The sequence below is a fragment of the Geotrypetes seraphini genome, chromosome 7 (genome assembly GCF_902459505.1).
Source record: "Geotrypetes seraphini chromosome 7, aGeoSer1.1, whole genome shotgun sequence".
NCBI classification, from domain to species: Eukaryota; Metazoa; Chordata; class Amphibia; order Gymnophiona; family Dermophiidae; genus Geotrypetes; species Geotrypetes seraphini.
Window position 1 is genome coordinate 68,426,529 of NC_047090.1, and position 13,342 is coordinate 68,439,870.

General features: G+C 42.4%; 1 protein-coding gene across 2 annotated transcripts in view; it reads left to right on the forward strand.

Moving 5' to 3' along the window:
• RYR3 (ryanodine receptor 3) overlaps window positions 1-13,342 on the forward strand; it is a 693,107-nt gene that overhangs the window by 484,957 nt on the left and 194,808 nt on the right. For both annotated transcript variants that reach the window (XM_033952387.1, XM_033952388.1), the window contains exons 63-67: window positions 489-727; window positions 2,823-2,904; window positions 3,540-3,670; window positions 7,682-8,002; window positions 10,318-10,558. In XM_033952387.1, coding sequence (XP_033808278.1) covers window positions 489-727; window positions 2,823-2,904; window positions 3,540-3,670; window positions 7,682-8,002; window positions 10,318-10,558 — 1,014 coding nt within the window. The remainder of the gene's footprint in view (window positions 1-488; window positions 728-2,822; window positions 2,905-3,539; window positions 3,671-7,681; window positions 8,003-10,317; window positions 10,559-13,342) is intronic.

Consider the following 13,342-nt stretch of genomic DNA (forward strand, 5'->3'; position numbering starts at 1 on the left):
CTAAATATCAGGGGTTAGGCAGCGACAGGGGATTTAAGTGGGCAGAAGCCCTCTTGATATACTGTTGTGTATGTTGCAGTGGAAATTTGATCTATTTTCTTTAGCATTCTGTATTTTTACCCACATAAAAGTCCATTCTTTTTAAGTGGGATTTTTTTTTTTTGTATTTATTTATTGTATTGGCGATAACACTAGATTTGTTCTTTCTTGTATATCTGACACTGTATTATGTTGTTGTTTTCAATTACTGTAGCAGAAGATTGTTTGTTTTCTGTTATCGTTTAATAAAGATTTAAAATTTAAAAAAGGAATTGCTGGAGAAGGAGTGCAGATAACTTCCTGTTTGCTTCTGCTTATTATATTCCTGAGACAGAGTACACATTGGTCTTGAATTTTATAGGACTTAATACAAAGAAAATTATGGCTAGGACTATTGCTTGGGCTCAGAAAATCTGGTTAAAGTTTATGATGTGTAACTTATTTTGCAGGACTGTGATGAAGTCTGGATCAGAACTAGTGAAAGCAGGCGTGAGATCTTTCTTTGAAAACGCTGCAGAGGACTTGGAGAAAACTTTGGAAAACTTGAAACTTGGCAAATTCACTCATTCCCGAACGCAGATGAAAGGTGTTACTCAGAACATCAACTATACTACAGTGGCACTGCTCCCAATCCTGTCCTCCATCTTTGAGCACGTTGCCCAGCACCAATTTGGCACTGACTTATTGTGTAAGTGTGTCTTGTGGTCTGTAAATTCCCCATGTCCCATTCACTGTTGGAGCAAAAATACACAGAATATTAGACCCAAAGCCAAGCCTGTGAAAGCACCACTAACTATCAGGCAGCTGAGAAGAATGTACCTAGGAGGGGGTACTGAATAGTTCACAAAAGAAGATATCCTCACTTCTTTTGTGGATTGTTCCATTACCTCACTCTCCGTCTTCTACATCTTTGCTGTTTTAGTGGTACTGAATAGTTCTCAGCCCAATCAATCAACCTCCTAAATTCTGAGCATTATTGTGCCAAAGTAGTCTAATTTCATTAAGTCCAATTTGCATAAATGAAATTCTCCGTTTTGATATTGTTTCAGATCATTGATTTAACCGTATCCATGTCATTCTCTTCTTGGTTGGGGCTGAGAACTTTTCAGCACCCCTTCGTATTTGCTGCGTTCGCTCCCGAATAATATTGCACTTTGCCAGTGATACAGAGGGCACTGTACTGCCTGCTGATTTGATTTAATCATATGCAGTTGTATTATCCCTGCAGCAGTCAGCCTGCTCGTTATAGTGAACTTTCTATTTAATGAGGTAGAGTCCAAAGGGCATAAGAACATAAGCAGTGCCTCTGCTGGGTCAGACCAGGGGTCCATCATGCCTAGCAGTCCGCCCACGAGGCAGCCCATCAGTAACCCTCTATCTATATCCTTCTATCCCCTTTTCCTTCAGGAAATTGTCCAATCCCTTCTTGAACTCCAATACCGTACCCTGTCCTATCATGCCATCTGGAAGTGCATTCCAGGCATCCACCACCCGTTGGGTGAAGAAGAACCTCCTCGCATTGGTTCTGAATCTGTCCCCTTTTAACTTTTCCGAATGCCCTCTCGTTCATGTAGTTTTCGAAAGCTTGAAGAATCTGTCCTTCTCTACTTTCTCTATGCCCTTCATGATTTTGTAAGTCTCTATCATTTCCAGTGGTGTACCAAGGAGGGGGGGGGGGCGGTCCGCACCGGGTGTAGCCTTAGGGGGGGTGCACAGCCGGACAGGTCCGGAAAATTCCTGGGCTGCGACAGCACTGAGCGGCATCGGCGCCCTCCCTGCCCTGCGACAGCACCCAAGCCCGGCCCCCCTCTCCCGGCATCAGAAGAATCCCAGATCGGCAACAGGCAAAAGCCATCGTGGATACAGAATCCTTTGTTAGGGATTAGCAGCCCTGTCAATATGTTTCCTAAATTAAAGGGCCAACTCGTTTTGACAACATTATAGCCACAAATATAGGGGGTATTTTACTAAGGTGCGCTAGCCGATTTAGCACACGCTAAATGCTAATGCGCCCATTATATTCTGTGGACGCGTTAGCATTTAGCGCGCACTAAATCATTTAGCATGCCTTAGGGCTCCTTTTACTAAGCTGCAAGTGTTTTTAGCGTAGGCAGGATTTTAGCTCAATGCTGGCGTTAAGGTTTAGCTTGTGCGGCAATTCAGTGCACGCTAACACCATTATCGCAGCTTAGTAAAAGGAGCCCTAAGTAAAAGACCCCCCATAATGTTTACATCAGCAGCTTTATGTTGTTGGGTTTTTTTTTTACAGGAGGCTTAATTCTATTAGTTTGGCCATGGTCATAATGATTTTATATTCTGGTGGAGTCAGATACCAGAGCATTAATAACTCCTACCCCTCATGTTGTATAGGTTCTTGGTGTCATCCAAAAAGTGAAGAACAGAATAACCTTAGCTGATAGTTTTAGACCTTTCATTTTGTTCTTAGTTAGAAAGAAGACAAGAAATGTGTGAGGATGAAGCCTTTCATCTCCTCTTTACATATGGAGAGTACAAGGGAGGAAATCTAAGGGTTAACCATGCCACTCAAGTAGCTGCAAGAAGATGGAGGGAGCAATTGTCTCTTTTGCTTATTTTCTACTGAAACCACAGCTCGCTCCTTCATCCTATAGATTCTATGGAACTGGCATAGCACAAACTTCAGTGGTCACCTGCCTTGAATGATAAATCTGCACAGACAGCCTACAATGGTACAGCAGACACATTGAGCAATTACTCTGCTTGAATGTTACATAAGCTATATATATTCTCTGTGTCTCTTTCAGTGGATGATGTGCAAGTCTCATGTTATCGAATCCTGTGCAGTCTCTACTCCTTGGGAACTGGGAAAAATATCTATGTGGAAAGGTAGGTAATTAAAGGTGAAAGATTTATCTCCTCTAGGAATGAGTAAGGTTGAAAAACACGTGTTTTGTTAATATTGTTGATAATACTTATCAATTATAGTAAGCCTGTATAATAAGAGCTCACTCAGGGAATTAGGGGAAGGGGGTAAAAAGATCCTGGAGGGTTGCTAGATGCCCCAAACAGAAAAACAGTAAATTCAGCCATTCTTTCTCACCCTCTCCAGGAGGAGCGAATAAAAAGGGAAATAATAGGGTCCAAAACATTTATTTATTTAATTTGTTTTCTGTCCCGTCCTCCCATACCGGTTCCTACCCTGCTTTTTGAATATCATTATTTTATAAAATCTGTGATGTCAGTCAAGACATAGGGCTCCTTTTACTAAACCGTGGTAGAGCTTTTTCCTGCGGGCTGGCAAGGTAAGTGCTCTGACGCTCATTCAGTTCCTATGAGTGCCAGTGCATTTACGTCGCTAGCCTCTGGTAAGAAGCTCTGCCATGGTTTAGTAAAAACCATCACTAATTTGGAATATTGAAAATGAATGTTAATATTAGTAGTGTTATTACCACTAGCAGAGAAGACTATTTTTTCAGATATTTTTGCTTCTAAGCCCCAGCAATGTGCTTCTTATCTTACAGACAGCGCCCAGCACTTGGAGAATGCCTGGCAGCATTGGCAGGAGCCATTCCTGTTGCTTTCCTGGAACCTTCACTTAATCTTAACAACACTGTGTCTGTTTTCAACACCAAGACTCCCAGGGAACGAGCCAGTAAGAATTCAGAAAGGATCCAGAACACAGGCCTTTATAACCTTCTACCACCTCACCTAATAGTGCTAGGATTAATTGACATCTACGTATAATCTGTATACCAGGGGGCTCATTTTCAAAGCACTTAGACATAGGTTTCTATGGTACTTTGTGTGTCTAAGTGCTTTGAAAATGAGCCTCTGTGGCTACAATTCATAACAACCCGCTCGCTTAGCCATCAAAATATAGTTATATAGCTTTTGTGGAACCTAATATGTATATTTTTAATAGATGATCATGCCCACTTTTAAGGGAAAGGGAATAAAATTTAATATACCCCCTTTCTGTGATCATAATGAGTACATGCTTATTTTGTATCTGCGGCAATAGAAGGTTGTATCTTGCCCAGAGTCACAAGGAGCTTTAGTGGGTTATTTGTGTATTTAAAAAGGAAGAAAAGACCTCAGGAACCACTGAGTCACATAAACTTCTGTCTGTTCTCTGTTTGGCTCAAAGTTCAATCACTGGTCTAAAAAACCTCCCCAAAATTTTTAAAAGGGACTTGTGCTAATATAAAATGCAATTGGTGCTAATATAAAATGCAATTTGGCATGCAATTATAACCCCTTAGGATGTCATATGTAAAAATGATGAAGCAGGACTCGATGGAATAAAAGTTAAGTGCCTTTAAGCTCCCTGCCATGATTTAATAGCTGCATTTTTGCATACCGTTGCATTATTATTTACTTTTCAAATTTTGCACTGGACTGAGAGTAGGAAGCAACGGTCCTGGTTCTTTAAGCTCTATGAGGTTTAAAACTTTACAGCACATATGCACTTTATGAAATGGCACCTTTAAGCACTAGTACATTTTTGCACTAGTTGCACTTTCTGTCGGTCCAGAGTCTCTGAAATGAACTGTGAGGTTTAAATAGTCTGTATTATGAAGTAATTAAACAGCCCCTTTAGTATCAAACAGTATTTAAAAGTATTAAATAGTAATTTTAATGAAAATTATTGAAAAAATAAAATTTATACTTAATGTTAGAAAAAAAAGGTAGGGAGGATGGGTTCAAGCCAGTAATGTGAGAAAAGAAATGTCTTTCTCTTTGAAAGAACCCTGAATGGGTGAAAATTTAATACTCAAAATTCTGAGACTTGTCCCCATCTATAAATAGAGAAAAAAAAGAGAAAAGAGACTATATCCAGTGTCATTTTGGTTTATTTTGGTGGTTCTATATTTAATTGATAGGTAACCATCAAGATTTTTTCTATTTTTATTACTCAAAATTTTTTTGCCATAACTTTTGCAAATGAAAGTGAATACAATTGAGATTGAATAATGCAGCTCCCAGTGGGTCTCTCACAACTTCTGCAATATCTCCCCATCCCATGGCTGATGTTTGTGTGCTCCCTCCAGTCATGTTATCAGCCGAACCAATCATGAAGTCTCTTCTTGTTTCTTCCACTTCCAATAAGTTGCTATGGAAATGAGATGCCCCCTAATCGTAGATTTAAGCCCCTCCAAACTGCACTAGGAGATGCCTCCCCGCCCAACTGAATATACAGTGCTCCCCCGAGATTTACGGGGGTTCCGTTCCAGGAACCCCCGCGAATCTCGAAAAACCGCAAATACATTTTTTCACGGGGGAGCCTGAAGAGAGCAGTGGGAGAGGGCAGCAGGAGAGCAACCGGAGCACCGTGAATGCAGGAAATCACTTGCGGTTCGCTCCAACCGCCTCTTCTTGCACGAAGTCGGGCCTTATCCAATCAGGAGCTACGTGTCAGGAAGAGGCGGTCGGAGCGAACTGCAAGTGATTTCCTGCACTCGCAGCGCTCCGGCTGCTCTCTCCCACTGCCCTCTCCTTGTTGCAGTCCCGGTCATTTGCGGTATTTTTGGACTGTGAACCGCTGACCGCGAATAACCGGGGGAACACTTTTTTCCTCCTACGAAAGACCAAATTTTAGGGACTAATGTCAGATCATCCAACAAACTATCATTCAATCTCCAAAATTTCTCGCCAGAGTCTTTTAAAGGCTCCCCAATCACCAGTCAAGTAATTGATTCAATCATTGCTGATATATCCTATACAAAAGATTTTTCTCGATCCAGAGTTAATCAATACAAAAGATTTTTCTCGATCCAGAGTTAATCAATCCTTGAATAGGTTCTCTGAGTATGGGAAAAATATGTAAAATCACGATCGCTAGGATGTAACCACCACCACCCATCCTCAATACTGAGCGCCCTGCAAAATTCATGTAACAGTTTTCAATATTACTTGCCATAAACTGCTTCCCCTCCAGTGTTGTCTAAATATGGAGACAATGTCAAATTAAAATCTCCCCCAATGATGAGAGACCCTTCTTTCAGCTGAAGTATTTTAGATAGTAGGGTTTTAAAATATTCTCCCTGGCCTTCATTACGAGCATACACACACACTAGGGTATATACCATTCCATTCAAAGTGAGCACTAAGCCCAGATATCTATCCTGAGGGTCCTGCACCACCTGGTGCACCTCTACTTTGAGGTCCTTAGCAAAAAGGATACCCACCCCTCCCTTTCTAGGTGATTCCACTTGAGAAGCCCAAAATGCTAGAGGAAACCTTGGGTCCTGCAAATAACGCTCATGGGACCTGTTCAAATGAGTTTCCTGCACTAGACAGATGTGTGTAAGCGTACCAGCTCTTTATAGAAGGCCCGATGTTTATGGGGTGAATTAAGGCCACAAATATTTTAAGACCACCCTAACTCCTGCCATCCTGAACAATAAAACTAAGAAATAGAGGCAACCAACCAGCAGAGAAGACCCCTCCCCCACCAGAACCCTCTGCTCCCCTTCTCATCCTTCCTCTATATTCCCATCCTCCCATCACCCTCCTCCTGGGATGCACAGGGAGGGGCCTAAGGCCCTGATTGGCTCAGGCGAATAAGGCCCCTTCCTGGGGGGAAGAACTTTTGGCACTTGAGCCAGTCAGAGCCTTTGGCCCCTTCCAGTGCATCCAGGATGCACTGGGAAAGGGATGGTCTGCCATTTTGAAGAGGTGACTCTTCAAGGCAGGAGGGAATGGGCATCACTCACCTGATTTTCGGCAAAAGGTACAGGAAGTGGTGTCTGGGGGTGGAGCTGGGGGGCTCAGACCTGACCCCCCCAGCCCACTAGACCACCATAATTTTGTTTTGGAATGGTGGGAAGGGTCAGGGGGTAAGAAGGAGGGAGGCTTGGTGTCTGGGGTTTCAGAGGACTTGGTGGGGGGTGTCAGGAGGTCCCGGTTTTGGGCTCGTGACATTTGGGGGGGTAGATTCTGATGTTCTGGCAGGAAGGACTGGGCATCTCTTCTGCTGGGTGGATTTAATACTTGGGGGGTAGCGGGGGGGGGGGGGGTAGCGGCAAGAGGAATTGGGCACTCCTCCTGCTGCATCTGTGTCGGGAAGGCTCACCGTTGTGGCAAGAGGAATTGGGCACTCCTCCTGTGGTGGACCTTCAGGGGAGGGGGGCTTCGTGAGTTCTGTCAGGAGGGACTAGGCATCCCTCCTGCTGGCTGACTTCACAGCTAGGGGGTTTCCTGCCATGCACGCTAAGCTGATTGGGGCAGGAAGGTTCCCTTGCCACAATCGGCTCAGCGGCAATGCAATTCTCTAACCAGTGTCTGTGACATGGACACCATTTAGAGAAGCAGGGTAATTAGGAAAGGTTAGGCGTCTGTCCATCAAGACAGACACGATTCTATATAGGACTCCTGTGTACAATTCTCAAAAGTCACTTAGGTGGCTGCTGAGACTGGGTGTCCTATACAGAATCTGGCCCTAAGGGTGCATGCTGTTTCCTTCATTAACTACTTAATGCACTTTAGTAAAAAGCATATAATAAATCTGTCCTATGTTATATATGCATCATACTCACATGTTGTCAGTACTTTCACTTTATTCCTCTATTTAAATCTCTTCTTCTAGAGACACTGTAACATTTCCAAATCTGGGTTCTGATGTACCAAATATATCCTTAGCTTTGCTCTGTTTCCTGTTCAGTTTTAGGTATGCCAGATACAGTAGAAGAGATGTGCCCAGAGATGCCTCACTTGGAGGGGCTGATGAAAGAAATTAATGGTTTAGCAGAATCTGGAGCTCGCTATACTGAGATGCCCCATGTGATAGAGGTCATCTTGCCTATGCTGTGCAATTATTTGTCATATTGGTGGGAGAGAGGAGTTGAGAATATGCCTGATAATTTGCGGCCCTGTTGCACCCAGGTAACATCCAACCATCTTAGCATCATCCTGGGCAATATTCTGAAAATCATCAACAACAACTTGGGAATAGATGAAGCCTCCTGGATGAAAAGGATTGCAGGTACAGTTCATTATCTACTGCTTACTATTTAGAGCACTGACATCATACTGCAGAATGTGATATCAGTTGTACAATGCACAGATCTCATAATGCATTGCATATCAGTGCACTGAACAGACCTCACAGTCTAGTGTTCAGACTTCATGGTACAGTATATGTTATCTATTGTGCTGTGCATTGTGAATACCTTGCCATGCTTATGTGCCATGATACTATGTGCTATCAGACAACACTGTTAGACTCTAAACCTTTCTGTACTAACAGCAGAATTACATGTTCCCTTGCCATTGTATATTATCAATAGGTTTTCTGTTCTCCATGAACCTTTATATAGCTTCAGCTGAATTTCTGGATCCCTGAGTTACATGGCTATATGTACTTTTAGCAGAATTCCTGAACTTCAATGGTGTTGAACTCCTAGAATTCTTAGAGGGGCAGTTTCAATAAGACATCTAAGTCTGAGTTTGGACATTTTGCGAAAGACATCCAGAAATCCAGTAGAGAAAATGTCCATTTTCAAAATAGCAAGACGCCTCTTTATTATTATTATTATTTTAATGACCTCTCTAGATGTTTTGGCCCTTAGTACATCTATCTTTTTTTGACCATTTCAAATACAAAGACGTCTAAATGAAAAACACACAGAAACAAGCTATTCGGATGTACAAGCAGTCAGCATTCTTAGCAAACTGGCCACAGACAGCTGAACACAGCAGAGCAGAGGGGCACTCTAGGAAGTGCTGCAGTGAACGTTGCATTAAAAAGTTCCAGGTACACGTTACTATAATCAAAATTTACTGTGCCCACATGTACAGTGTCCCTTATGCCTACAGGTGTCATCTTTATGTAGGTATGGTAGGTTATGGGTGGGTTTTGGAGGGCTCACCATACAATATAAGCAGATTATAGTGATGTGTACCTGGGACTTTTTTGTAACATTCACTGCAGTACCCCTTACTCAGCTCTCTGTGTGGCCATCTGAAGCTGTAATACGGCTGGAATGTACTGGGGGGTGGGGGGTCACATTCTTGAGTGGTGGGAGTGGATTAGTGACCACTGGAGGGTAAGGGAGGGTCACACCATATGGTCAGTTTGGGCAAATTTTTGACCCTCATTCGTTTTTAAAACAGGTCTAGCTCCATATGTCTAAATGGTGCCCTGGACGTTTTCTTAAAAGTTTGATTATCCCCGAAGAACGTCCAAGGCCAAAGCCTGCCCAAAACACATCTCTAACATGACCCCTTAAGATTTAGATGCACTGGATACAAAATAACCAGAAAGACATTTAGAAAGTCAGTTTCAAAAATGGCCACTTGGATGTTTTGACTCGTAAAACATCCAAGTGCCAGTTTATGCTGTCTTGTGGACATCTATCTTTTTTGAAGACCCCACATACTCCTCCAGTGGTCACTGATCCCCTCCCAAGCCCCAGATATCTGCATGAAACAGTACATATCTGTCTCTCTGACAGATGCCGATACAATGGCCAGTCCTAATAGAGCTGCAAGCAGGTCTCTGGAGTTGCCTGGTGGGCAGTGCAGTGGACTGCACAGAAAGGGACCCAGGCCTACATGCCACCCTAACAAGTATACTTGTGGTGGAAAATGTGAACCCACTAAAACCCCACTATACTGCCACTCATAACCTTTTTATTCCAAGACGCCTACCAAAATACAGATTAGATCTCTTCTCCAGCCAGTCACAGTGAATAATAAGAATTGCTTTTAAGAAGCGACCTTCCTTCCCCATTTGTTCTTCCCCTCCCCTTCTCACCAACCCTTTAATTTTTATTTTAACTTCGATATATTTTTGAATCTTCCCTCTCCTGAGCACCTTCTGTATCAATCCTCGTCCTCCCCGTTGTCTTTGTCCTGCCTATATACTACCCTATTTTTTATTTTAATTATTTTAAACTCATATTTTAGCATTGTAAACCGACCAGATACATGTCGATGGCCAGTCTATCAAATTGTAAATAAACTTGGAAATTGGATATAGGTGTACACCTGTAAAGGTTATTGGAGTGGTAGACAGGTGGGTACAGTAGGCTTTGGGGGAGTTTTGGAAAGCTGATTGTATAATGGGTTATGGTGAGATGTGTACCTGGCACCCTTAATGTAAAGTTCACAGCAGTACCTCCTAGGGTGCCACACTGCTCTACTGGCATGTCTGTGTGGGTAGTCCATTAAAATTAATGACTCTCTCCTACATGCAAATGGCTTGTTTTGGAAGTTTTTAATTTAGATAATTTTTTAATATAATGGCAAATTAATGAAATGAAATTATGGAAATCTCTTTTCTTTTTGAATTTTCAGTCTATGCTCAGCCTATTATCAGCAAAGCACGACCTGATCTACTTAAAAGTTATTTCATTCCAACACTGGAAAAGTTGAAGAAAAAAGCCATCAAGACTGCATTAGAAGAAGAACAGTTAAAGGCTGACAGCAGGGCTGACACACAGGAAGCAGAGCTGCTTATTCTCGATGAGTTTGCAGTTCTCTGCAGGGATCTCTATGCTTTCTACCCAATGCTCATTCGTTATGTGGATAATAACAGGTGAGAGAGCCGGCACTCTGACAAAATAGTCTGGTCAAAATAAACCTAATAACAGTCTTGTAACAAAATAGCCCTTGACAAAAAGGTACCTAACAAAATAGTCCCTGTAACACAATATCCCTTGACATTTCTTCTCTTATTATTAACCACCTTTTCATAAAGAGATTTGCCAAAGTTTGCATTGAATAGTAATAAGGTACTGTTAATTACAGTGGTGCCTCGGAATCCGAACACCCCAGAACTCGAACAACTTGGAATCTGAACTTTTTCTCTAATTAAATTTTGCCCCGGAATCCGAACACTGCTTTGGAATCTGAACGTATGGGAACTGCAAGTGTTGCTCAGCCCAAAGCTTCCCCTCTGACGCAGCTTCCTTTTTTCTGCCTGGGAGGGAAGCTTTGGGCTGAGCACCGCTTACAGTTGCCAATCTTGCTGCCTATGCCGGCGGGGGCCCGATCTTGCTGTGTATGCCGGTAGGGGGCCCGAACTTGCTGCCTCTGCCACGTGGGCCCGATCTTGCTGTCTCTGCCAGGGGGACCCAATCTTGCTGTCTCTGCCATGGGGACCCAATCATGCTGTCTTTGAGGGCCTCTTTTATGAAGCCATTTAGCAGGGGCCGCTGCGGTAATGGCCCCGAAGCCCATAGAGATTTAAAGGGCTTCGGGGCTGTTGCCATGCGGCAGCCGCTAGCGCGGCTTTATAAAACAGGTCCTGAGTTTGTGGGACCAAGGAATGGATTAATCCAGTTTCTATTATTTTCAATGGGAAAAATTGTCTTGGAATTCGAACGGGGTTCTGGAACGGATTAAGTTCGGATTCCAAAGTACCACTGTATTTTCCATATCTGTCCTGGCAGGCTCACAATCTAACTATGGTACCTGGGGCATCAGAGTGTTAAGTGGCTTGCCCAGAATCACAAGGAGCAAGCTGGGATCAAACTCACAACCTCAGGGTGCTGAGGCAGCAGCTCTAACCAATAGGCCACTCTTCCACATGTGCTATCCATCTTCTGTCTGCATCTCTATCTGTCCTGTCCAGCATCTCACCTCTGTCCCTGTTCAGCATCTGCCGTCTTAGTGTTCCTTCCCAGATTCTTTCCTCTGTTACTGGCCAATTTGTCTCTCTGGTTACTAAATGTGCACTTACTATACCAGAAAATCTACTTGGTACATGATCTTGTTGACCTTGCATTTCATATAGTTGGCCTGACAGAAACATGGCTCTTAGATTTAGATCTTTGCCAGACCTGTCCTCCATGGGGGTTTTTTTTCATTGTAACTGCTTATCCTAACATGGTGGATGTACTGTAGTTATTTCTTCCTCGCTGAAAGCTCATTACTTCATTCCTACTCATCTCCAAATTTAGAAGGATTAACCTTTTGAGTATTATCCTCTCAGCCTCCATCAGTTCCACATTTTCTTCAAGCTGTATATGATGTTCTTTCTCCTTTTTCTTTTCAATCCCTCTGATCTTATTTGTTTAAAGACTTCACTTTTCTTCTTGGGATAAATGAAGTTTGGTTGCCTTGATTTTGGTGGCTTCTCCTGCTATACTAGACCTGCGTCCGATATTATCTTTCCTATGCATTCTGTAGGGTATGCCCCTGGATTTGTTAATTACACCCACAGGTTTCTCCTTCATTATATTTCATATCTGCTCCCTCACTTTCCCCTGGATTGATCATAATCTTGTTTCTTTCCAATATACTTTTTCTTAGTCCCAGCATACAATTTTTTCCACAAAAATCATTTAGAAAAACGAAGAATCTTGAAGAAAACTCTTTTCTCTCCTGCTATAAACCTTTTCTCTTCAAGAATTCAAGAATTAAATTACATTTTGAAATGGTGTTCTGTATTCACGTTTTGTTATAGCTGCGCCTATTCAGAAGACTACACTTCATTATGGCCACTCTCAACCTTGGTTCCATTTGGTTATCTGCCTTATGAAATGTCAATTGCACTATCTGGAGTGTTCTTGGCATAAAACTCATCCTCCTTCAGACTTAAAAAATGTTAAGATGGCTACATCTCATTGTAGATATGCATAGATCAGGCAATTCCTAGCTTGGCCTACTACCTCTTTCTATTCAAGCAGGCTACTTACTGCCTCAGTCTCATCTACATACTGCTAATTAGTTTACAATTGCATTTACTTAGAAAATATGAGATATTCAATCATCTACTCTACCCCTAATCTCTAAGGGCCTCTTCTATCAAACTGCACTAGCAGTTTGTAGCGTGGTGAACTGCGCTGAATGGCCCACACTGCTCCCGATGCTCGTAGAGTTCCTATGAGCGTCGGGAGAAGCACGGCTCTCTGTGCTAAAAACTGCTTGCACAGTTTGATAGAAGAGGCCCTAAGTATTAATCTTGTCCTGTTAAAGATAAAATGTCCCCTCTCCCTTCCTCATCCTCTTCTGATCATCTTTCACTTATTGACCACAATTGGCTATTTTGCTGCACCCACAGATCCTCCTCCAACTATACTGAATGTTTTTCCACTCCACTATTCCCATTATTTTATTGTTTGTATGAGCCGCAACACTGGAGTATTTTCATTAGAATAGAAGACTGCTATTATGTTTTCACATCTGAAGAATGCGAAGGTTGACCCAACTGACCTCTCACCTATTGTACTATCTCTTGAATTTACTTGCTTTCTAAACTTACTGAGAAACTTGTTGCTCACCAACTTAATCTATTTATAGACAAGAAAAATGTTCTGTGTCCCAGACAAACAGGCTTGAGTTCTCTCAAAGAATTTGTCCATACTAATTTGGACCA